Here is a 25,816-nt window from a genome sequence, read left to right on the forward strand (position 1 = left end):
ATAATTTTTGAACTAAATTGTTTACATATATTTTTTCATGCCTACAAAAGTTATGTTTTATATTTCAACATGTTTTTGGTTCTGAGTCTGAGACAAGTTTGCTGTATAATTTCCTAATGTCTCTGCAAATTAAATATTTTGCTGAATTCTTATAATTCTGTAAATAAGTGCAAAAAACAGGATAACTGAGTTTCCTGTTTTTAACAAATGTATAAAAAGAAATGACTAATGAAATGTTTTGAAGGTAACTTAAGCATTCAAAGTATCAACAATGCCAGAGATCAATTTTATTTAAAAAGAACTTCTAAACAGAACAGGATTTCACAGAGTTTATTTTACAAATAATTTTGACACCAGATTAGTACAGATTGTATTTTACTAAATTCAAAAAATTATATTTCCTGTACAAATAATCAGTACATCTTTAAAAATGAAATAAATGCATACCTTTGTTACCAGTTATAATCTGGATATAAGGTAATGCTACCAAATACATTAAACACCCAGTAAACTGTAAAACTAATATTACTCCATTTCTTCCACAGGATCTTCTTCGTCAAACTCTCCTTCATCATCAGCAGAAGCTTCCTGGTACTGTTGGTATTCAGATACCAGGTCATTCATGTTAGACTCAGCCTCAGTGAACTCCATCTCGTCCATCCCTTCTCCTGTGTACCAGTGCAAGAAGGCCTTGCGGCGAAACATGGCTAAGAGGAAACGAAGCAATCAACTTTTAATATTTTACAACACTGCACAACTCAATTCTGGTATAAAAATCAGTTGTGCCTAAAAACCGTCTTTAGATATGTCTCAACGACTGTAAAACTTTGAACAATTATATGTAAATAGCAGTTACTTTCTACAGCCACATGTTAGCTGTAAAAATATTTCTACATATTTGAATACAAAATATGTATTCATTGCATACAGTACAAAGATGTACTGTTTTCCACACAATGATACTTTTTAACCAGCAAACATACAAACCAATCAGTACAAACAAAAAGAGTTTTTACTTAGACTTAGTTGAACAAGTACTAAATAAACTGATTTATGGAAACACTACAAATGAATTTGGCAATTTAAAATTGGTTATGAAATTAACAAAAAAATATCATTAATTTCACTGATATACAAACATACATGACTGATGTGTGGAAAACAAGTCATGTTGCAACAGGAGTAAGCCTCACTACGTGTTTTCTAAGTAGGTATCAAAGAGTAATTTATTGTGTTACAGCAAGTTACTTCATTTTTATGATAAACTTAAAGATTTTTAGTAGTCTTTACACTTTAAACTTTACACCATCCCTATTTAAATATGTGAAACTTTAACCTCTTAAATAAATTTATCACTGATATTCTTCACTGAGAAGTCAGAATTTTGAGATGAAATAGATTTATTGAAATTTAAGTAATAAAACAAAATAACTAATAAAAAGCTAGAATATAATTACATAATACCAGCTATTTAAATGTGTTTTCATACTAAAAAATAAATATTTACAACATGGAGAAATAGCATGTTTGATCTACTTGGAAAGATAGATAACTTCAAATTACTTTGTAAAATGTTTACATAAAACCCCACACTAAATCAAAAGTCATACAAAAACACAATGTTACACTAATTAGCAACAGCTACAATTAATTCAGCTAGAGCATTGTGGAATATGGTAAAAAATTGCAGATATAAAGATGTTTATTTTGTGGACTTCATCTAGTGTGCTTTGACATGATTACATATTTGTCAAATGTGCTGTCATTTCTCTGATGCACAACTTTCTGCAAGTAACTTTTATAGTTGAAACAGACTAGATGTTGTATAATAAGTAATAATAATTTTGAAACATAATTAATCAACTTTAAGATAGGATACAAAATAAGAGAGTTATGCTTCAAATATGCCAAAGCCTCATCAATCCCAAAAAGATAATATAACATGGGAATGCAAACATCTCTCCAATGCGATGGCACTTAGCCAAGCCAACCGTTTCCAAGTATTGGCTCTACCACTGAGAGTATGTTAATTTGATAACTTCAAATTTATGTCCCTGAACTTGCAAATACTGAAAATGTGTATAAGGAAATTCTGTAAACAACTTTTTTAATATAAATTTAATAGTTCTTACTTTTAGAAACTCAGGTTAAAAATACCACAGCTCTCTCTACACATTATGATATATTTTAGTCAGTCCTACAAGCAGACTAATATCATATGGTAAAAATCTAAGTCCATACACACATTATATATGTAAATAAAGATACTGTAGAAAAAAAAAATTACATGTATAAGTGTAAAGCCTAAGAGGAACTGTTACATACATATATACTAAGTTTCATGTGTATGTGTTATTATTTATCAAAACTTTTACTTTATTGCACATGCTGTAAGTCATAATTTTCATATAACATTGTAGCATCAAAAGCATTTTCTAAAATCTAATTTTCAGAATGTTTATAATTTTATTCTGGTAAAAAAAAATGTACTTCCAATAAGAAAGTTTAAATATCCTTTATTTGTGTTTAAAATAAAGTTTTAGAAAATCACAGATGAAATACATTTAAAAGTTAGCCTGAAACTTCTGTTAACACAAAAAACATAGATGACTAATTAAAACCTTTAAAGTTGTGGTGGGTACTGGAAATATGAACATTGCCAAAGCCTGTTTTTAGTTTAAAAAAAAAAACTTTTCGAAATGGCTCGCTAGTTGACAAATATTTATTTTGTATGGTTGGTTGGTTTGGTGTTTTATGGTGCAAAGCAACTAGGCTATCTGTATCAAACATCTGGTAAAAAGTTAAAATTAAAATTACAAAAATTCATAAAAGGAAATTAAAATGAGACAAAACAAATTTTACTTTTTGAAATAAAAAGAAATAGCATTATATCCAATTTTTACACCTAGTGTACAGCAATAAGAGAAAAACTACAGTAATACAAGTTGTAAAGCATTTTCTGTAGCATAATTTTAATTATCATAACTTGCCAAGATGAATAACGAGTAATTCAAACAGCAGCATTAGACACTTGAAGTTGGCCTTTCCAATCCTGGTTTCAAATTATTTGACATTACAGCCATTTTTCTAATTTCAAATCTAACTAGATGTACTTTAATCCTTGAAAGGGAATCACATTAAAAAAGATCTAATGTATAAATTAAAAAAATTAAATAATATTAAAAACATTAATGGCCTTTAAAAAACTAAACTTCTCTTAGGTGGACAGTGTCACCATCGCCAATAACACTGACTAATGTTACAGATAAACCTTGGGACAAAGCATGTTTAAAATGGTGCTGTCATTGAAAATCATGACAGCAGCAAGATAGTAAAATGTGGCTTATTGAGACATGAGTGTAACACAAACAACATATTGGTGATTCATTCCCAGATGAAAGAAAACAATGAGTTAAAAAAATGTGGCCAATGTGTAGTCTAGTTAGAACAACTTCCTCTTCCTGATCCTCAAGGAAGCAAGACGACCAAAATCCAATGTAGGGCTTTATTTGTAAAAGTTTGTTTTCACACTGCTCACTCCAAGTCAACTGCCAGCTGGCACAGAGCTGAGCCTTGAATACAGGACCATAGTCCATGTAACGAACAGGCACAGTGGTGATAGTGCCAAAACAGAAAGTTGTAGCTGCAGTGTTGGTGAGCTCATTCCTGTGAATACCAATATGGCCCAGTATCCAAAAAAACTGGATACATATTAAAAAGAAATGGGCCAGTCAGTTTTGATTATTGGTGAGAACAGGGTGTGAACTAACGTAAAGCAATTCCAGAACCAGAAGAGAACTGAATCAGTATAAATAGTGCAGTTTGAGTACTGCTTAGCTTCAATGTGATCCAGGGCAAGAGAAACAGCAAATGGTATACAGTTCAGCAGTGAGCACAGTAGCTGTAGAGGAGATTCTACGTGCAACCACCAAACCAAAACAAACCATGGCAGAGCCCACAGTCACCTGATTTTGAACAATCTGTACAAATAGGAATGGAAGGATGGTTCAAAAGATGTTCAGCAAATAACAGACAGTATTTCCAATTGGGTGTGTCTGCTTTTCTCAGATGACTTAAAGCCAAGTCACATTTGGAGACTGTAAGAATCCATGGTGGGATGGGCTGACCAGTGGATACAGAAATGATATCCCAAGGCAGACCCAATTCATCCAACTGCACCTGGATACAAAAGCCAAAAGGAGCAATGGCAGATCATCCGTTCTGAATAAGTATGGCCCAACAAGTAAGGAAAACACAACCCCAGGTGGGATTGCTTTGGTAAGGAACAAAGTTTTGATTGATTGATTGATTTAATGTTTTATGGCACAAAGCAGCTAGGCTATCTGCGCCAAACGTCCGCCAAAAAGGCAAAAAACAAATTAAATGTAGAAAAGGAAATGAAGGTAAAATAAAACATCATTGAAAAACAGAAAAGCATAAAACCAATGTTGACACCGAGTTTACAACGTTAAGAGAGAAAGCAGAGTAAAAGAAGTTGTAAAGTACTTACTCTAGCAAAATGGTAATGATCATAACCTGCCAGGAAGACTAACAGGTAAGTTCAAGAACCACCATCAGTCACCTGAAGTTGGCCTTTCCAGTCCTGGTTCCGGGTTATGTGTCATAGCAGCCATTATCAAAATGTAAAATAATAGAAGTTTTAAAAGACATGTAGCAAAATCGTAATAATGAGTAGCCAAATGTTCAGTAAAAAGGTAAATGTAAAGTAAATGTAGTAAAATTTGTTAAAGTAAATAAAGGTAAAAACAAAACAGCAATTAAAAACAGAAAATTGCATAAAACCAATGTTGACATCCAGTCTATAAAGTTGTAAAGGACTTCCTGTAGCAGAATGGTAATGATCATAGCCCACCAGGAAGACTAACAGGCAAGTACTAGAACCACTGTCAGTCACCTGAAATTGGTCTTTCCAGTCCTGGTTCTGGGTTATGTGTCATTCTGGCCAGTACCAAAGGATAAAGTAATAAAAGTTTAAAAGACATGCAGCAAAATTGGAATAACAACTTGCCAGGACAACTAACGGGTAGTTCAAATGGATAGTTCAAACAGCAGCGTTAGTCACCTGAAGTTAGCCTTTCCAGTCCTGGTGTCAAGTTATTTAATGTTCTGGCCATTTTTCAATGTCAAATTGAACTAGAGAGATTGAAACTTTGAAAAGGGAACCATAATTAAAAAGGTGTAATGAATAAATATCCAACACTTAAATGAGATTAAAAAGATGAATGGCCATTAAAAAACTAAAAACATTATCAAGGTGGAGAGTGTCACCATCACCAATAACACTGTCCAATGTTACAGATAAACCCTGGGAAAAAACATGTTCAAAATAGTGCCGTCGTTGAGAGTTGTAACGATGGCAAGAAAGTAAAATGTGGCTTACAGTAATTTGAGTGTTACACAAACTACACATTGGTGCAACAGTTCCAGATAAAAGAAAACAATGAGTTAAAAACTGTGACCAATGCGAAGTCTAGTTAGAACAACTTCCTTCTTCCAAACCTTACAGAAGCTAGATGGCCAAAGCCCAATATAGGGTTTTATTTGAAAATGCTTGTTGTTGCATTGCTCACTCCAAGTGGACTGCCAGCTGGCATGGAACCGAGCCTTGAATACAGGACCATAGACCATGTACGGAATAGGCACAGTGGTGATAGTGCCTGAGCAGATACATTTAGCTGCTGTGCCTGCAAGCTCTTTCCTGCGAATACCAACATGGCCTGGTATCCAGAAAAACTGGATAGAAGTAGCAGTTAATGAGAAATGGGCCAGTCGATTTTGAACAGGGTGTGAGCCAACGTGTAGTGATTCCAGGGCCAGTAGAGAACTAAGCGAGTCAGTATAAATAGTGCAGTTGGAGTACTGCTCAGCTTCAATATGATCCATGGCAAGAGATATGGTGTACAGTTCAGTAGTAAGCACAGAAGCTGTAGAGGGGATTCTGCGTGTAACCACCGAACCGCAGCAAAGCATGGCAGAGCCCACTGAATTACCTGATTTGGAACCATCTGTATAAATTGGAATGGAATGATTATTTGAAAGATGTTCATTAAATAAAAGATGGTACTTCCAATCTGAAGTGTCTGCCTTTTTCAGATGACTGAAAGAAAGGTCACATTTGGGGGCTGTAATAAGCCATGGTGGGATGGGCTGATCAGTGGATTCTCCAATGTTATCCAAGGACAGACCCAATTCATCCAATTGCACCTGGATGTGAAGGCCAAAAGGAGCAATGACAGATCGTCTGTTCTGAAAAAGTATGGCCCACTGAGGAAGGAAAACACATCCCCAGGTGGGATGCTTTGGTAAGGAACGAAGTTTCTAAGAATGTAGTAAAGATAGTTGCAAACGGTGAAGGTGCAGAGAAGGTTCATGAGATTCAACGTATAAGCTTTGAACTGGAGAGGCGTGGAAAGCCCCAGTGCAGAATCGAAGTCCTTGGTGATGAATGGGGTCCAGCATCTTTAAGGTCGAGGGTCTGGCAGAGCCATAGACCATTGATCCATAGTTGAGTTTTGATCGAATAAGAGCACGATATAACTTTAACATACAACATCAATCTGCTCCCCAACTGGCAGCAGGGAGGACATGGAGGATGTTCAGTGCTCTTGTGCATTTGACCTGTAGCTGCTTTAAGTGTGGTATAAAGGTCAGCTTATGGTCAAAGATAAGCCACAAGAACTTGGTATCAGGGACCACTGGCAGCAAAACTTCACTGATATGAAGTTCAGGATCACGGTGAGTACCCCATTGGCGGCAAAAGTGCATGCAAACGGTTTTGGAGAGAGAAAAAATTGAAACCGTTTGCCATAGTCCACTTCAGTACACGATTGAGGGCAGTTTGTAGTTGCCGCTCAATATATCTCATGTTCGACGACTGACACGAGATGTGAAAGTCGTCGACATACAGACCATTTGCAACAGTGAGAGGGAGTTGTTCAGTGATGGCATTTACCTTTATACTGAAAAGTGAGACACTCAAAACATAACCATGGAGGACTCCAAGCTCCTGTAGAAAAGAATGGGGAAGTGCCAAACCCACGTGAACTTGGAATCTCCTGTCCGTTAAAAAATTAATAAAAATGGGCAAATTGCCACGTAACCCATATACATGGAGGTCTCACAAAATGTCAAACATCCATGTTGTATCATAAGCCTTCTCAATGTCAAAGAATATTGGTACAAGATGTTGTTTGAGAAAGGCTTCTCTGATCGATGTTTCAAGTCAAATCAGGTGGTCCATGGTGGAGCCCTGCCATCGGAACCCACACTGAGTAGGCAAAAGAAGGTTGTTTGAAGACAAATATTATGAGAAGAGCATTAACCATCCTCTCTAGGGTCTTACAGAGACAGCTTGTCAAAGCAATTTGGCAGTAGTTTCAAGGAATCTTGGGATCCTTCCCAGGCTTAACGAAAGGCAGGACAATAGTCTGGCACCAGGCATCAGAAAAAAAGCATTCTCCCACCAGATCTGGTTAAAAAACAATCAGAAAAATAGCAAGAGAAGCAGGAGACAGATGGCACAGCATTTCATAGTGTACATCATCAGGTTCAACTGATATACTGCCAGACCAATGAAGGGCCAGTTTGAGATCCAGCAGTGTAAAGAAACGATTATAGTCATTAAGACAATTAGCCCTAAAGGAAAGAGGTGATCGCTCTGCCCGAGTCTTGATGGCTAAGAAGGTGGAGGAAGAAGTGCTATATACCTTATAAAAGCTATCACCTAGAGTATCGGCAATGCTCCAGGTATCAGCTACTTCCTGGCCAGAGAGCAAGATCGAGAGGGGAACAGAATTATATTGCCCACTGACCTTTTGAATATTGTCCCATATGACTTTGGAACTGGTGACAGAAGATATGATTGCTGTGAACTTAATCCAAGATTCCTTCTGACTTTGATGTCTTACCCACCAAACATGTGCATGGGCCTGCTGGAAAGCGATATGATGCAAGAGTGTGGGGTATCTACGAAAAGTATCCTAGGCCCATTTTAGAGCCTTCAGTGCCATTGGTAGGAAGGATTCCACCAAGGATGAGGATATTATGGAAAACATGTCGAGATTTTAGGAATACACTGAGCAGCCGCTTGTATAATAGTCAGTTACTGCTGCCACACAGTCATCTACTGACGACTTATGGACGATTGCTGAATCAAGTTCTGCAAGAGCAGTGAATGAGGGCCAGTTTGCTTGATCCAGCTTTCATCAGGCCACGCTGATTGGATACCATCGACCATGGCCATTCTCTCTCAAAATTATAGGAAAATGATGGCTACCTCGTGGATTATTGTCAACCCTCCAATAAAAATGGGAAGAGGAGCAAGTTGAGAGATTAACAGCAGTAAAGGACTGAAAAGGTGCATTAAAATAAGTTGAAGAACCAGTATTGAAAAGAAAAAGGTTGTGATCAGAGAGCATGTGCTCTATGGAGCAACCTCTCCTATCAATATCGGCACTTCCTTAGAGGGGATGATGTCTATTAAAGTCCCCTAGGATTAAAAAGGGAGACAGCAGCTGTTCAATGAGACCATCAAGGTCTGATTGATCATATGTCTCTCCAGGAAACAGGTAGAGAGAACAAACAGTGATGGTATGACCCAAGGAAACACAGATGGCTATGACCTCCAAGGTTGTTTTAAGTGGCAAAGACAGGGTGGGCACATACTGATCAACCAACAGTGCCACCCCTCCATGCACTAGTCCATCACACAGCCTGTCATTTCTGTACAAAGAAACCATCAAAAGGTGACTGTATTTGCAGGTTTCAGAAATGTTTTCTGTAAGGAAAGATATACAGGATGGTAGGAAGCAATCAGTGTTTTGATGTTATACAGATTATAATGTAAACCTCAACAGTTCCATTGTATCAGGGTGGCCACTTTTATTTATGTGCAGGCAAACTGGGTAGAGAACCCTTCAGTTTATGATCACATCTTTTTTTTTTACTGTCTTTATTCAAGGGAGGTCTATCAACCTCCATGGACCCTGCACTGGGTCAATTGGGCAGGTCTTTGTTGTTGAAAGAGGATTCCAGTGACTGATAACTTGAATGATTGATAGTTTTGCTTATTGTGGTGGGAGAAGATGTCCAAGGAAATGACCTTAAAGTTTGCTGGAATGTATATTAGGAACAGATATGGCTGTTGACTTTGGTTAATCAACTTTTTTAACCATGGAGGTTGAAAGACTTTTCATTTAGTTTGAGAACGATTATTTTGGAGGCACAGAGTACACATCCGTCTGTACTCCCACTGTAACAGTGGAATGAAGTGCAGCAGCATATGTCTGATATGAAGTGGTGGACAGCAACTTTCAAGCCTTGGAGAAAAGTAATGTTTTGATTAATCTCCAAACACTGCACCTCTTTTTTTCCCAACTATTTAGGGCAAGAACAAAAGCAAGACGGGTGAAGGCTATTGCAATTGACAGAACGAGGGTCTGATTCGGACTCAGAGGCATTCTGGTCATTCCCACTGCAACGAACAAATAAGTAACCTAGAAATGATGTTATCGAGTGACCAAACCTTCAAGACTGGAAACATCTAAGAGGGTTTGAAATGTATGGCCATACCTTGCAATTAAGATAACCTGCCTTAATAGTGGCAGGTGGATGCAGTGATGAAAATGTTGGAATGAGAACACTGGTTGGCATCATACTTCCATCTTTGAGAGTGGAGATATGCCTCACTGCAGAAACTCCTTGTGTGGTGAAACAAGCAAAAATCTCTGACTCAGGGATGTTCTTCAAATCCCTCTCAACAATGATTACTTGTGACAAATTCAAATTTGCATGAGGCATAACCTCAATAGGTATATCCCCATTTGCCTTTGAATGTAAGAGGAGTTCATTGTGTTAAAATGTGGATGTTTCCATCAACATGTCGCCAGAGCAAAGCTTTGTGACTGACTTTGGAGAGCCAGCAAGTCCCTCTAGTCACTTCTGAATGAAAACAGGAGACATTTGCCCTAGAGGTTTGTCTAAAAGAGAATGTAGTTTAAAAAAATGAGGTACAGGTGTTACAGATGTTGAAGATTGCTGCTCAGAATCTTCTACACATGCTCGTTTACTGATGAACTATTTCACTATTTAAGTTTTTATTTGAAGGATTCATAATAAAAAAAGATTTCAATGTCCACTGACCCCACCCCACCATTGAGCCCTACAAGGAGATGCACTACAATGTTAAACAAGGACACTGCAGCAACGCCAGGGTTTTGTGAGCACTATACCCAAACACCAGCACCAGATACAATGTCCCCAACACCTGTTGAGAACATCAAAAATTCTGGTACTTGGTTGACCCCAGCCCCAGTGGACCAGCTGATTGACCCCAGGAGGAGCTACCCCAAGGTTACCCATCGATAGGAATTCAAGGCCAATGTGGTGTGTGAGGATTGGACTACTCAACCACCAAGATCCTCTCCTCCCCTTCCCAAGTCCCCCACACATGGCAAATACGTGAGTGGATGTTTAAATCCCAGAGGATGTAAACTAAAAGAACAAAACCTTCCCTTTGATCATACCACGTATTCAATCAAAGACTCTGAGATTGCTGGTCTGATATATTAACACTGAACAAACCTCAGGTCCAAGTATGGTCAGATAAAAATGCAAATTAAGTGAAAAATACTACAATTCCATATACATTGTCAAATTTTAACATATTCTACTAATTTAACTATATCCAAGGGCATCTTTACCTGTAAACTGTTCTGCTATTCTCTTGAAAATTTCTTGGATAGCTGTGGAGTTCCCAATGAAAGTAGCTGCCATCTTGAGGCCACGAGGTGGGATATCACAAACAGCCAGTTTAACATTGTTAGGGATCCACTCAACAAAGTAACTGTCGGGGAAATTTAACAGCTTAAGACAACTTAAATACCACATCATTTAAAATATCCAATGATGGGATCACAAGCTGTTACCATAATCTTGACATTAAACAGTTCTATCATCATCTCAAACCTTTCATAATTGACTAAAACCAAAATAACTAATGAAGAAAAATCTTAAAATTGAATACTTTCATTAAGAGTATCAATAATTAACACAAATTTCCATCCAAAATCAATATCACTATCAACATTAATATATAAAAACAGCATAATGTTAACAAACACCCTGGCTGTATAGAGTTAAGATTACATAGTTCACATATATTTATTGTCTTTAATTAATCAACAGTACACTGATGATGTCCTCCATCCTAAATTGTAGAACCTAAGCTCAATATTACTTATGCAAAAGTAATAGAATATAAAAAAACTTGAAACATGAGAAACTATATTATGCACAATAAATAACACAAGCATTATACAGAATCAGTTACTAAAATCATTCTAAGTTCACCACTATGGCAGTAAATTAGATTGATCTTAAACTTTATTGATTTAAAATGGAACCCGAGCACATTATAAAGGAAATGTTTTACTGTAAATATACATTTAAATTTAACATGTAACAAGAACTGGTACTTATATAAAATGTAGGATTACCTAAGAATAATATAAAACATACATTCACGAAACTAACTAATTAGCATGACCAACGAGTAGTACAGTGAAACTTGGGTGATAATAGCTGTTTAATACATTTTAAGCATACAGACAATTTACAATACCTGCTGTTTTTATTTTGAACATTCCACATCTGCTCATCAACTTCTTTCATGCTCATTTTCCCACGGAACATTGCAGCAACTGTCAGATATCTACCATGACGGGGATCACATGCTGTCATCATGTTTTTGGCATCAAACATCTGAAAGATGTATGAATATTAATAAGATTTGAAAAAAATCACAAAAAAAAAGTTTGATGTTGGTTGGCCAGTTGTTCTCTAAGGTTTTTTTCTTTTAATGTGAGTTTTTTTTCTAGACTGGTCCAGCAGCAAAAACAAGAAAACTATTAAAGTAACTTATTAATACTAAATATTGTTCCTTACAACAGTTTTACACAATTTTCAATGGTATGAATTTTGTGTTTGAAAATTTAAGTGAACTAAACAAAATTTCAAACACCACATAATTTAACTTTTAGTTTTGAGTTTTCGATACTTATTTTTAAACAAAAAGTAATACTGAAAAAAAATAGTTTTTTGACACCTTATATTATATTTTGGTTTTAAGTATTTTTAACTTAAATTCCCATGACAATATTTCCTTTTTGATGTATCAGATTTAGTTCCTAAGTCAAGTAAAAGTTAAACTATTGCTTAAGGAAATTAAAACATTTTACACACACAAGTAACATTTCAGAAACAAGTATAGCAATTTAAACTAAACAGATACACTTATTGTACACTGAAAAACTGAGTTAATCATAAAAAAAAATACCCAAAACTTGTTATATTTAAAGATATTATTAATGTTAGAATACAATAAGCATTAAACACGACATACATGAAATTAATTCAGTAACTACTTCACATGGCTTCACTTTAAAATTTATCAAAAAAACTCCATCAAATAATTGACAATAAATGTTTTTGCTTTTTTCAAATTCTAACCTGTTGAGTCAATTCTGGAACTGTTACAGCACGATACTGCTGGCTCCCTCTTGAAGTGAGGGGGGCAAACCCAGGCATAAAAAAGTGTAAACGTGGGAATGGTACCATATTTACAGCAAGTTTGCGAAGATCAGCATTCAACTGCCCAGGAAAACGAAGACATGTGGTAACTCCAGACATTGTAATAGACACAAGATGATTTAAGTCGCCATAGGAAGGAGAGGTTAACTTGAGTGTTCGAAAGCATATATCATAAAGGGCTTCATTGTCAATGCAGAAGGTTTCATCTGTGTTTTCAACAAGCTGGTGAACTGACAATGTGGCATTATATGGCTCTACTACTGTGTCCGAAACCTGAAGAACAAGACAGCATTTCAAGTTTTGCAATCCTTTTTAAATAATTTTTATTACTAAAATTTATTTTACTGAAGTTTGAAAGAGAAATGGATTCTTTCCAATACCAACTTCAAAAGAAAAACAAATTAAAAGGAAAAAAACAGAATTTCATTTCAGGAAACAAACATCTAGTTAGATTTGTTTTTAAACAACATAAAAGTATTTATGGGAAATTTAATATATTTTTGCAAGACAAAATATAAAAAAAATGTTTCATAGAAATAGAGTTCCTTCATTGCTCACCTTTGGGGATGGGAAAACAGAAAAAGTGGTCATGATACGATCAGGATACTCTTCTCTCATTTTGGATATAAGCAAAGTACCCATCCCAGAGCCAGTACCACCTCCAAGTGAGTGTGCAAGTTGAAATCCCTGTAAACAATCACAACTCTCAGATTCTTTTCTGACAACATCCATCACATTTTCTATGAGCTCTGCACCTTCAGTGTAGTGACCTTTTGCCCAGTTATTTCCTGCACCAGAATGACCTGTAACAATAATTTGGTAAATATGTAAAGAAATATTTCAAAAGAAAAGACTTCTCTGAACTTGAACTACAGATGCTTTTAATATATTTTACTTTTTATATAGATAAAAGAATGAATTGTTCTGAAACACAAAGTGTATTGATGTAAAAATGTATTTCAGAATAGCTGGTATGGGTATTATCACTCTTACAAATAAATCAGAGTACAGCATTTCAACATTACTACATTATCCTCGGATTACTCTTTGTTAACCTGAAGATGACCTAAGAAGGTTGAAACATTCTCTGCTTTATTAGCAGAAGTTTTAGTACTCATACCAGTCACAGAGTTCTATTTTTACTTCAAGTGGGTTTTTCATCATCAAGACTTGTGACTTATATTATTCAGAAAACAAATAAACCTGGAGTACAATAAGTTTCTAATCACTGAAAACTACAACTCCTGTTTTCAACACAAAAACATAAATTGTGTCAAATATATTAATCCTTTTGCTGCAGAATTGTGCAATTTGCAGAAATCAAGTCATGAATTTCACTTCTACAACAATAATTGCAGTAACTAATACATCTTAACACATCCAATCAAAAACTGGTAAGACGTGGATATGGGATCGCAAGTATTTTATAGACAAAAAATGATATTATAATAAAGTGTTATTAAAAAAGTAATTTCTCTATTGTAGTTACTTGCATTCAAGTTATTAACATAAAGTGCAAGGTGTTCTTCAATATAAGTATAAAAATACTTGTTCACATCTTATAATTTTCATATTTTATTTGCATAATCTCTAGAACCTCCTAACAGATTTTACCTATAATGTTTTTAAAGTAAATATTTATTTTTTTATTTTATACCATATCACCAATTCCAAGTATTATTAACAACATACAATGTAATGAAGTAATTAAAATTAGAAAATAGAAGAAAAACATACAAAATATACATTTTAATTTTTGTGTAGGAAAAAGATTTTTCCTTATGTTAAATTCATAATTTCAAGCATTTTTTTTTAACATGCAGTTAATCTTTATTGTTTAATTCTACTTTCTTATCCTTTACCATTTATTATTCATCTTGACATAAATCAATGGTGCCCTAGAGGGATAGTACAGTTTCTTTTTGAGACATGCAATCCTTCAGCAAAACTTTACTTCTGCATTTAATACTGTGAGCCTCGAGAACTGACACAAAGAATAATGTACATTTAAAAATATGTTTAAACCTTTTAATTATGCATTTTAAATCATAACGAAGATATAATTAACTATTGTAATAATAAGACCTAAATACAGTTTAAAATGTATCAATAACTATCAGTAAGAAACAGGTGTAAGTGCTATAGTCGATCATGAAGCCAACAAGATGTAGTCTGTGACAACACCTGCATCCCAATTTTAAAATTACCACTGATAAATTATTGTGCTGAGTCTTTCTAAAGATTATACATTTACATATATGCAATAAAGCTCAAAGAAACTTGTTGATGGTGGGAGTGTCTCCTGTCAGGGGTTGTATTTCAATTGTATTCATTAAGTGAGTTTTAAAATGAATAATTCAAATGTTAGTTAAGCAACTTATTGTATATATATAACTACCATCACATTATTCAAGTTACAGATAGCATGCTAGAAAATTTTAATAGCTCATTGGTCATGTGATCATATATCTAGAGTTTTAGGTGTTTTTTTTAAAGGTTTACTTTGAAATAAAGAATTTAAAACTTGGATCAAGTAAAACTTCAAATCATAACAGATTATTATATTAATTTCATTCATATATATTGATAGTAAAGATGTTAATTAAATTTCGAATGCAACACAGTGATGTGCCTAGAAAAGAATTTAAAGAGGATCCTTATGTGAAGTGGTTCACAAAGTTGTGTTTAGTGTGTTTAGTTGTTGTAGATAAATTCAGACCATGTGTTGAGAAGTAGAGCAAGAGGTACTTCATGTAGTATTGTGAGGGTTAAGATGATTTTCTGGGAAATTGATTTTTTTTCTACTTTTTACAACATAAATCAGAATTTTTTAAATTTATTTCCCAACATTGATTCAGGCAACTGGAATAAAATTATCTACCTAACAAATACCATAAATAGCATTAACACTAACTTACCAAAGATAAAGTTATCTGGTCTAAAGATCTGTCCAAAGGGTCCAGATCGAACAGAATCCATAGTTCCAGGTTCCAGATCAATTAAGATGGCTCTAGGAACATACCTGCCACCTTTAAAAAAAACAAATTAACGTCATGAGTAACGAACCTGTAACTGGATTTAACTGAGCATTACAAACAATAAAGTCACTAATATCTGAGACAGAAATCAGTTTAAAATCACATATAAATTGCTGTAATCAATAAATGTTTCCTTGTTTGTTTGGTTCCCAAGAAAATTAGTTACTGGATCAGTGAACTACTCTCACCAGTTCATGTCTAAAGTGCAGTTTTATGAGTAGCATGGTTACAAATTCAGTACCGAAAGTGGAACCTTATTTGATGTAATAATAAATTAGAAATCACTGCAAAATAAAATTAAAATATTAAATGTTTTGTAATCAATGCTTTACTAATACCACACAAATATATATGTACTGAAACTTGTTATATGAATAATACTGCTTTATTATTGGGATTGATTATTGTTTCTGTTTATGATTTACAGTTCATGATGCTGAATAAGCAGTAGTTTCAATTAGTAAACCTCATTATCGAGCACCACATCTAAATTGGTTCGGTTTAAACTAGTTCTTGTAAAAGCTACATCTAATTATGAAACAAGAACATCTTTGTGAAAACAAGAAAAAACATGCATGTCAACCACACTATGTATGCTATACACAATGGTAAAGAGGAATTTCATCCAGTACCAGGGCACTTCAAGATGGCTGGGATATGAAAAACATAGTAATGGTTAAAATATGATATAAATTAACAAATTACTTAACTGTTATTGTAGATTAAGTTATTAGTCTAATTTTTCATACATCTTATTGATGACACAGCAGAATTAGTGCAAGAAATAGCATATATAAAAAAAGTCACGTGGGTTACAGCAGACATAAATGAGCTTTGTTAAGAACATGCTTTTATTTATAATGCTAGGAAGAAACAATGAAAACAGAACTAAAGGAAGTATAAAATACAATGCGTCACATATACATTTATTAACTTTCAATAAACGAAATAATTAATTATAGCTAACATACTACTTTTGAAGAATAATGTTACTGATAACAGTCCCAATTCTACTACTAAGGAAAACAAACAGCTACCATTCACTAATATCTGCAAAAGTTAAGATCAAGGCCAGCAATTACAAATTACTTACAAATCATAAATAAACTTAACAGCCACTTTAGTAAATACACCTGCTCTTTAAGGCTTATAGTCAAACAGCAAATCATGTGGCTGCAACTAAATATATAAAGCATGCAGACATGATGAAGAGGTTCAGTTGTTATTCAACCAAACAGAATGGCGAATATGCATGATCTAAGCAATTTTGATTGTGGAATGATTGTTTGAACCAAACATGGTGGTTCCACTATCTTAAAATCCACTAACATCCTGGGATTTTAAAGTATTATGGTCTCATTTACAGAGAATGGTATGAAAAACAAACATCCAGCAAGTGGGAGTTCTGTGAGCAAAAACACCTTGTTAATGAGAATGGTCAGAGGAGAATGGCCAAACTTGTTCAAACTGACAGGAAGGCTACAAATTTCCAATAACTACTCCTTAAAACAGTGGTGTGAGGAAGGGGATTTCTGAATGTACAACGTGTTGAACCTTGAGGCAGATGGGCTACAGCAGCAGAATACCATACTGGTTTCCTCTGCTGTCAGTTAAGAACAGGAAGATGAGGCTACAGCAGGCATACAATCACTGAAACTGGAAGACTGAAGATTGGAAAAATATCACTTGGTCTGATGAATCTCTTTTCTGCTGGTTGGGTCAAATATCCAGATGGTTGGGTCAGAATTTAGCATAAACAGCATGGATCCATTCTGCTTTGTGTCAATGGTACAGCCTTGTGGTAGTTGTGTGAAAGTGTAGGGAATGTTTTCTTGGCACACATTAGGCCCCTTAATACTAACCGAGCATCATTTGAATGACACAGTGTACTTGAGCATTGTTTCTGACAACGTGCATCTTGTTATGGCCACAGTCTACCTGTTTTCAAATGGCTACTTCCAGCAGGACATGCACCATGTCATAAAGCAATCATCATCTCAAGCTGGTTCAATAAATATAACAGTGACTTTAGTATACTCCCAGTGGCCTGCACAGTCCCCAGCTCTCAATCTAATAGTACACCTTTTCAATAAGCTGGAACAGGAGGTTCACAGTATGAATGTATGGCCAAAAAATCTGCAGTAACTGCATGCTGATATCAAGATCAGCATAGATTAAAATTCCAAAAGGGGGGGGGGTCTTATCCAATACCAGAAAGGTGTACCTAATATAGTGGCCACTGAGTGTGTTTTAATTGTGAACACATACCAAGTTTATTTACAAAATACTAATACATAAAGATCTTTTTAATGATGCTATATGGCCAAATAAAAAAATTAACCTTTTAAACTCCTGCAAGGTACTGGCCTCCACTCTACTCTAACAACCCAAACACTATTTTCAAACAACCAAAAAAAAGATCATTTTGGCAATATTTTATTATTTTCAATTAATTTAAGTTTGATCAGTTTAATCAATTTGTCATAACTTATGAAAATAATCAACTAAGCATAATTTAAATGTTGTCACTCATTATTGTTAAACACAAAGCTACAGAATATGCTTTGCTCATCCTACATACTGAAACCTAATTTTTGTAATTGTCTTTCAGTTAACTCTTATCGGAATAATTTATTAATAAGCTATAGAATTAGTTTATTAGTAAATTTGACAAATCATCAAAGTGTAGTCCACGTCAATTCCTAGATAGGGAGACGAAAACTGTATGCATACACCAAGTGAAGACTAACAAGTGATTTGCATAGATTTGCATATTTTCACTCAAAGTTAATGCCTATAAATACACTAAAAGTTCTATTACCTTCAATAACAGCAACAACATACTTCTCTGATACCTTAAATAAATTATCCAACATTATCTTCCTCTGTTACACCATTAAGAGTTCCTCTCTATACCAAATGGATTTAAATTATAATACACTTATCAATCCAAAAACCTTTATTAATACTTCAACATCCTCAATATACTAGAAATATACAGATTTAATGTTTACCAGGAAACTTCACATTATTTTCATGAATAGTGATAGAGGTATATCAATAAGACTCAAGCAGTGACCCCTGAAGTACTACTAGTAACAAGAGTCCATGTTGAAATTAAGGTCAATGGATGACAATGATCTGTTGGAGAAACATAAGCACAGAACACTTGAAATGTCAGCTGCTTTTTGTCTTCAGAGGGAAGACTTCTGTCACATTGTTCTTTATGCATGTGTTTCTACAACAGGTAGTTGCCATTCTTTCAACTAAATTTTATCATGAATACTCTACCTAAACAATCTATTAAAGAACAAGGATCCAGTTTGACTGTATCCTATTATTAAATACCTACTGCTTCTTCCAATAACCATTCTATCCTTTTTTCCAATCCTTTCTAATGTGGTATTCTTTAATGTTTTGTGTAACCTCACAAAAATCTTTGAGAATTATGTATGCAAATAAAATTTCTTTTCCACCCTCCTTACAAGTAGCATGTTAATACATCTCTTTCCTTGATAATACTGTTCATTTAATTTTAGAAATATTACCTTATTATAATCAAGGTGTAATGTGATTATCCTTAAACTGGGTTATTAATGAACCTCACCTGAAGCTTCATTATAGTACACATTAATTCTCTCTAGTTGCAAGTCGGAATCTCCATGATAGGTTCCAGTTGGATCAATACCATGCTCATCAGATATCACGGACCAGAACTACAAAAAAGAATACATTTGTTGACTTTAAAGAAAATTTAAAAAATTTGTATTGTACACTCAATTTACTGACCGTAAGAACAGAAAACATGTTAAAAATACTTTGTTACACATACCGATAAGAAGGGAAAAACAATTTTCAAAATTCTCATATTATACTAAACACATCAAGTAATAAAGTTTTATCAGTATTTCTACTTCTAGACATAATAGCACTAAATTACACACACACACACACACAGCTATTGCAGAACACCAACAAAAGAAAACACCAAAATTTCAATTTCCAATAATTTGTTTTGTGTACAACACACAAAGACTTTTTAAAGCTCATATCATTTCATTGAATAATAACATAAGTACAGATAATCTCTCGTACATCATTATTATCAGTGACTCAAAAATATTATGGAATATATGCAGAGAGAGGGATAGACTGAGAGGTCAAAAGAAGACGTGTGTGATATACTAAGAAAAGTTTATTTAGGAGTATGAACCATTCCTACCAACTGTGGAACCCCCTGTAACATGGGGATCCTTTTTATTTAATTTTTTTGCTTAGGCTTTTTTTTTCACACACACACACAAATATGTACAATATCTAATTCTAACCCAATTATATCAAAACCCATATATCTATCATGTATACAAGTTTACTGCCAAAACAACATCAAATTCAGTTGATATCTTAATTTCTTTCCAGATTATTATACTTCATTAGTTATTGATATCGAAAATCCACAAAATGCTATATATTATCCATCTTTAATTGCTTTGGCCCTATCATAACTTACAGATAGGTTTCAATCTGTGGATCTCAGAAGCATATATCAACTACAGAAACAACACAAGTTATCAAAATAAAGAAGGAAACAGAACCAACAATATCATGTTTTGAGACAAATCAAACCATTATTAGAAAATATCAAGATACTATATTTCTTACAGTTTTTGGTCAGTTATAATAAACTTTACTCATAAAATTGTTTCCTTTAAAAGACTAATGCAACCAAATGTATGTTTATAATGAAAGGACAATAAGTCACAACTATAAAAAAGTATTCTTCACCACTATATTGGCTTTTCATTAGAGCTGACTGTTTACTCAATTAACTATAATGGTTGATTAGTGTCATGTAAAATAATTATACTAATCAATATTTGGGTTTCTAATTACTATTGCTTCAACTATCTATGTAATGAAAATTCTATTACTATTTATTTTTATCAACTCAAGAGTTGTTCAACTTAATCAGTTACTATCATAATTCATGAAAATAAATCAACAAACTGAAATTAGTTTCAAATTATTATGTTTTTGATTATTCATTCTATTCATATTTCATTAAGAATAATCAATTAACAATTTCAATGATCATTTATCAAATGTCAAATTATTTAGCTCTATTTTTCCTCATTATTTAACACAACAATGTTTAGGAACAATGATGGACTTACACCGTCACAATGACAGCCTTGTTGGGTCCATCTTGGCTGTCCCATCCTCTAAGCCAAACTAAAACTATTCAATAAAAAATACTTAAAGCCCTTACTATTCATATATCGATCAAGCTTTCTGTTTAAATTCTCAAATTTACTGCCTCTACAACATCTGAAGGAAACTATTCTTTTTTAAAAATAAAACTGTCTCAGGTGAAGACATCTTTCACCTTTCCTAAATCTATATTTGTCCCCCCTAGTTCTACAATTCTCACTGTTAAGCATGAAAAATTTTGATGCATCAACATTATCAATTCCCTTTAAAATCTTAACCACTTCATTAAGATCCTCACTGACTCCTTTTGTCAAGAGAACAATTTTAAGGATCTTAATCTCTCCTCATATAACATTGCTTCATAATCCAATTAACCACAACACCAATATCATTTTCTCTCATGACAATGTTAGGGTTATTCCCATACAAGTTATACTTTATAATTCAAATTATGATAACCCACATGCATTGTCTTGCATTTATTATAAATAAAACCAATCTGTCATTTATTGCACAGATCAATAAATGATCCAAATCCGTATGTGAAATCAGCCACATCCTCTTCACAACAAGCAACATCCAAGAACTTGATATCATCTGGCAAATTTAAGTAATTTGTTAACTATTCCTCCATCTATGTCATTGATATAAATCAAAAATAGAAATGGTCCTAAGACTGAACTCTAAGGTAAAATCCACTTGCAACATTAATCCAGTTTGAATGAACTCCATTTATAACCTTCTGCTTTCTTCAATCAAGCCAATTTTATATTTAGTTACCTTATCCCCCACACCTAAAAATGTTTCTTTAAGTCTTATGTAGCACTTTGTCAAATGCTTTCTGACAATACAGATACACCAAATCCACAACCTTCAGCATTGTCTACATATGCAGTAGCATTTTCAAAGCATGTCAAAAGAAATTCCCTCAGTGAAACCATGTTGACTATTCGATAAAACTCGAAACTTTATATAAATTACTTTGTAAACTATCTTATTAGGTTTCCAAAAAGTTTCCCACAACTTATGTAAGAATAATAGGCCTATAATTACTGGGACAACTTCCATTATCTTCTTTGCAGATAGGAGTGGCATTAGCTAATTTCCAATCGGTTAGTACTTGTCCACTATTCAAGAACTTGTAAAACAATTATGCCAAGTAGCTCACATATCCAATCCTTAACCTCCCTTACTTCCATTAGGAATATATTATCTGGCCCAGTAACCTTATCATTCCTTAACATTCCCAACTTTATTTTAACAGTCAAAAAACTTAAGGCGTGTGACTCGTAATCTGAGGGTAGCAGGTTTGCATCCCCGTCGTGCCAAACATGCTTGCCCTTTCAGCCGTGGGGGCATTATAATGTTACGGTCAATCCCACTATTCGTTGGTAAAAGAGTAGCCCAAGAGTTGGCAGTGGGTGGTGATGACTAGCTGCTTTTCCTCTTAGTCTTATCTTACACTGCTAAATTAGGGATGGCTAGCACAGATAGCCCTTGAGTAGCTTTGTGCAAAATTCAAAAACAAACAAAATACTTAAAAATTGTTTACTGTTAATTTTATGTTTTCAACAAATTTTTTCATAAATTCATTTGTATGTTGTGTTGACCAACTTTTTGATCTTCTACAATACCAGACAATTTAAACTTTTTACATTTGTGATGTTGTTATTTAATTTTATCTCTTATACCCTTTGTGAGCCAACCCAGTTCTTTCACTTGTAACTACCATCTTATTTAAGGAATTATTTCTTTTGAATATTGAAAAGGTTTTCTTTAAAAGTTTTCCACACTTACTCAGCTGCCCAATTCACAATAACTAATTCTTGTTGCATAACTACAAAATTTTTTTTCAAACATCAAGCTTAATATGTACATACCTGTTTCCCAATTCCCACCCTCTCAACCGTTTCTAAGAAGTTAACAATAAATCTAAAATAGCATTATTTCTAGTAGGTTCCTTGATAACTTAAACTTTACAGTGGCAAAAATTTTAAACAAAGTATTTCAAAGCCCTCAAAACACACACACACTCAAAAATAAAAGACTGCTAAATATTTAGTTATTCTCTAAAGTACTTAAATAAATCTTATGTAATGCAGATATCCAGAAAATATATGCAACAGTTCATGTAAATTAAAAATAGGTCAACAAAACCAGTTTTTCTCACATCACAGGCTAAAGTGCTTGAGTACAGACTTAAAAGGACATAGAATGCAGTTGAATGCCTCTCATAAAAACAAGTCTTGTCTTCAGATTGTATCAGGACATTCACCAGATCCCACATCAAAAATGTTTTAGTTACATGTATTTGGCTAAAAGAACTTGAAATACAGTGTACTTGCAAGCTCCCAACTCAGCATGAACATGATGTGCACAGATTATGTAATATTACACAAAACAAAATAAACTACTCTTAAAATCTACATCAAATCTTTTAATGAGAATTATAAAAACTATTTGCAAATTTATGTACAAATTACAGTAGTGATAATTTCAATGTTAAAACAATAAGGAAAAGTACTTTGAAAGAATGATTTTGAAAATAAATCTCTAGCTAATAAACATTATACATACATTTTTCAAACTACAGCACTGCACACAAATGGAATAAGCACAAAATGAAATTGGAAAGAGATTTCACCTCTTGATAGCCACAAAGAACTTACCTTTGTTGCAGGAAGGAATAGAAAAAGCGAGGGAAAGCAGGTAGGCTAACACCATGTAAAAAACATAGGCTTACACCATAAATCTGTTCATAAAAATAGCAAGATCACACAGTCACTTCACATAAAAAGACACAGAACAAGTTAAAAATTTAAACCACTAATTGATATTTCAGGAAAATAAAAGCCTACAGGAAATCCTTTGTTAGTTAAAAATCTTTCTTGCATAAAGTTACTAATTAAGTAAACACCACAATTAATTACTTTTGTGAATGTAATCATAGTTACTTAATATAGATAAATTCCTTTATTTTCAGGTTCTTATTTAGCAGGAACTGGTATAAAAATATTTAAAATACACCAGGAATACACTAATATATAGATACAGGTGGACTATAGTTTCTTTATGCATTCAGTTATTTATAACTCTCAAACCATAACATGGATATTTATAAAAATACAGATGTAATCAAATGGGGTAGATAACTTGCCAGCTTGAGGTACTCATTAATTCTTAGTGATGTTACTTCTGATGTTAATTTCTTTGTGTCTAAGCTCAAACAATTGTCAGATGTATCAGTTCACTCTTGAAACTTCTCTCCAAGATAGAGTAGCTCTTGTAGAGTTTTGTATCGTGATGAGTGTAAAGTATTCATGACAGAGGTTTTCCTGGTTCATGTAGTATTAGGACTTTGCTTATTCACATATACAAATTTCATACGAAGCTCCACAAGGACTATCTGCACTAGCCGTTTCTAATAAAGGCTTGAGCCAAGGGAAGACATCTGACACCAACTCTTGGGCTACATTTTACCAACAAATAGTGGGATTGGCCATTGTTTATAATACCTCTTTATTTGGTGGGATGGGGATTCACACTTGCCACTCTCACACTGCAAGTCAAATGCCCTAACAACCTGAACTTACTGGACCAGGACTTATTTGCTGTGTTTTGTCATTTTAGGTTTTTTCTCTTTCAAAAATAGGTTCACTTCACCCTCTAGTTTTATTGAGGGATATTTCACACCTATTCCTTAGAGGTTACCGTGAGTTTTAGTTTTGTATTTCATTCCTCATCTCTATAACTATAACGAAAAGTTATTTAAATTTTAATCAGCTATACTCAACCAGTAACACTTTCAAAGTTTCCGTTTAAGCCGAACTTCAACTTATATGACTTTAGTTAAATAGCATATCAAGCTCTCATACTTTTAACCATAATAATTAAGATTTACTACTCAAAAATAATTAAAAGCAATGGTAGTTAATATTCATCTGAACAGTTGGGGCTAATAATGGTACAATTTACAACTTAAGTTCAACAGCCTAAGTAACGCCAGTTCATACTAAGATGTGTTTTCGGATTAGAGAATATTTTTAATCCAGAATATAACTATAATTACCTTTGATCCTATCTGGTTCCCGCACTGTCCAGCTTGTACGTGCACAATTTCCCTCATTATACGTGTGTAGTATTACTGTTAAGAATTTAGAACTAGCACTTAAAAAGTATTACTTATTATCTGTTATGCTTTCGATCCACCATTAACACAGCAAGTGAAAAATGGTTCATACAGCGGTTTGTAACGTTCAGGTTACGTCATCATCAGCGTCGTTTAATCTGTGTACGTCTAACCAATTGCGTTTCTCGTTACGAAGCAAAATGAAACCGGTTCGCATACTGAAATCATGCTTGAGAACCTGGATAAACACTTCATAGATTCTTCACTCAAGTTTCTACGTTATTGTTATTTTTCTCTAATGATTATTACCTTTGAAATTCGATATTTGCAAAATAATCCACATTATGAATAGGTTTATCAATTATTGTAAGCGTGTAAATTAACAAAGGAACACGTTTCTGGATGAAACATTTTCTTTTAAATTACTAAACAATTAATAATGACATATAAGTAATGGTAGGTTATTATGAATATATAATTATGACTTATGACGAGAAAAACACTGAACACAAGTATTCTAGCTTTTTAACATCTTTAGTTCTTAGAGAATAAATAATAACTCTCACACAGTTCCTGGAGCCAGACCTAGCCTTCAAGATTTGTTTTATTAATTAATCAAATAGAAAATGGTAATTTTCATTTTACCTGGTTGACTTTTTTCGGATAAATGTGTTCTAATATATAAATGTGTAGAGAATACATGTTTAAATTATCGCAAATCTTCTATTATTGAGCGAAATTTTTGTTCTCTTCACTGACTCTTATTTGATGTTCTGATACGCGTGTGAAAGTATCGTCACTTTGTCGAGAAAACCCACTTGTAGAGAAA

General features: G+C 33.8%; 1 protein-coding gene across 1 annotated transcript; it reads right to left on the reverse strand.

The window, feature by feature from the left end:
• Window positions 1-272: 272 nt before the first annotated feature.
• On the reverse strand, window positions 273-25,182 carry LOC143244911 (tubulin beta-2 chain-like). The gene is made up of 8 exons (XM_076490436.1): window positions 24,928-25,182; window positions 19,255-19,363; window positions 15,528-15,638; window positions 13,168-13,412; window positions 12,529-12,882; window positions 11,642-11,781; window positions 10,722-10,864; window positions 273-707 (listed from the first exon to the last, which is right to left on the reverse strand). Exons 1-8 carry the CDS (start codon window positions 24,982-24,984, stop codon window positions 526-528), a joined length of 1,341 nt encoding a protein of 446 aa, XP_076346551.1. The 5' UTR covers window positions 24,985-25,182; the 3' UTR covers window positions 273-525.
• Window positions 25,183-25,816: the final 634 nt, after the last annotated feature.

This window comes from Tachypleus tridentatus, chromosome 1 (assembly GCF_004210375.1).
Source record: "Tachypleus tridentatus isolate NWPU-2018 chromosome 1, ASM421037v1, whole genome shotgun sequence".
Taxonomy (NCBI): domain Eukaryota; kingdom Metazoa; phylum Arthropoda; class Merostomata; order Xiphosura; family Limulidae; genus Tachypleus; species Tachypleus tridentatus.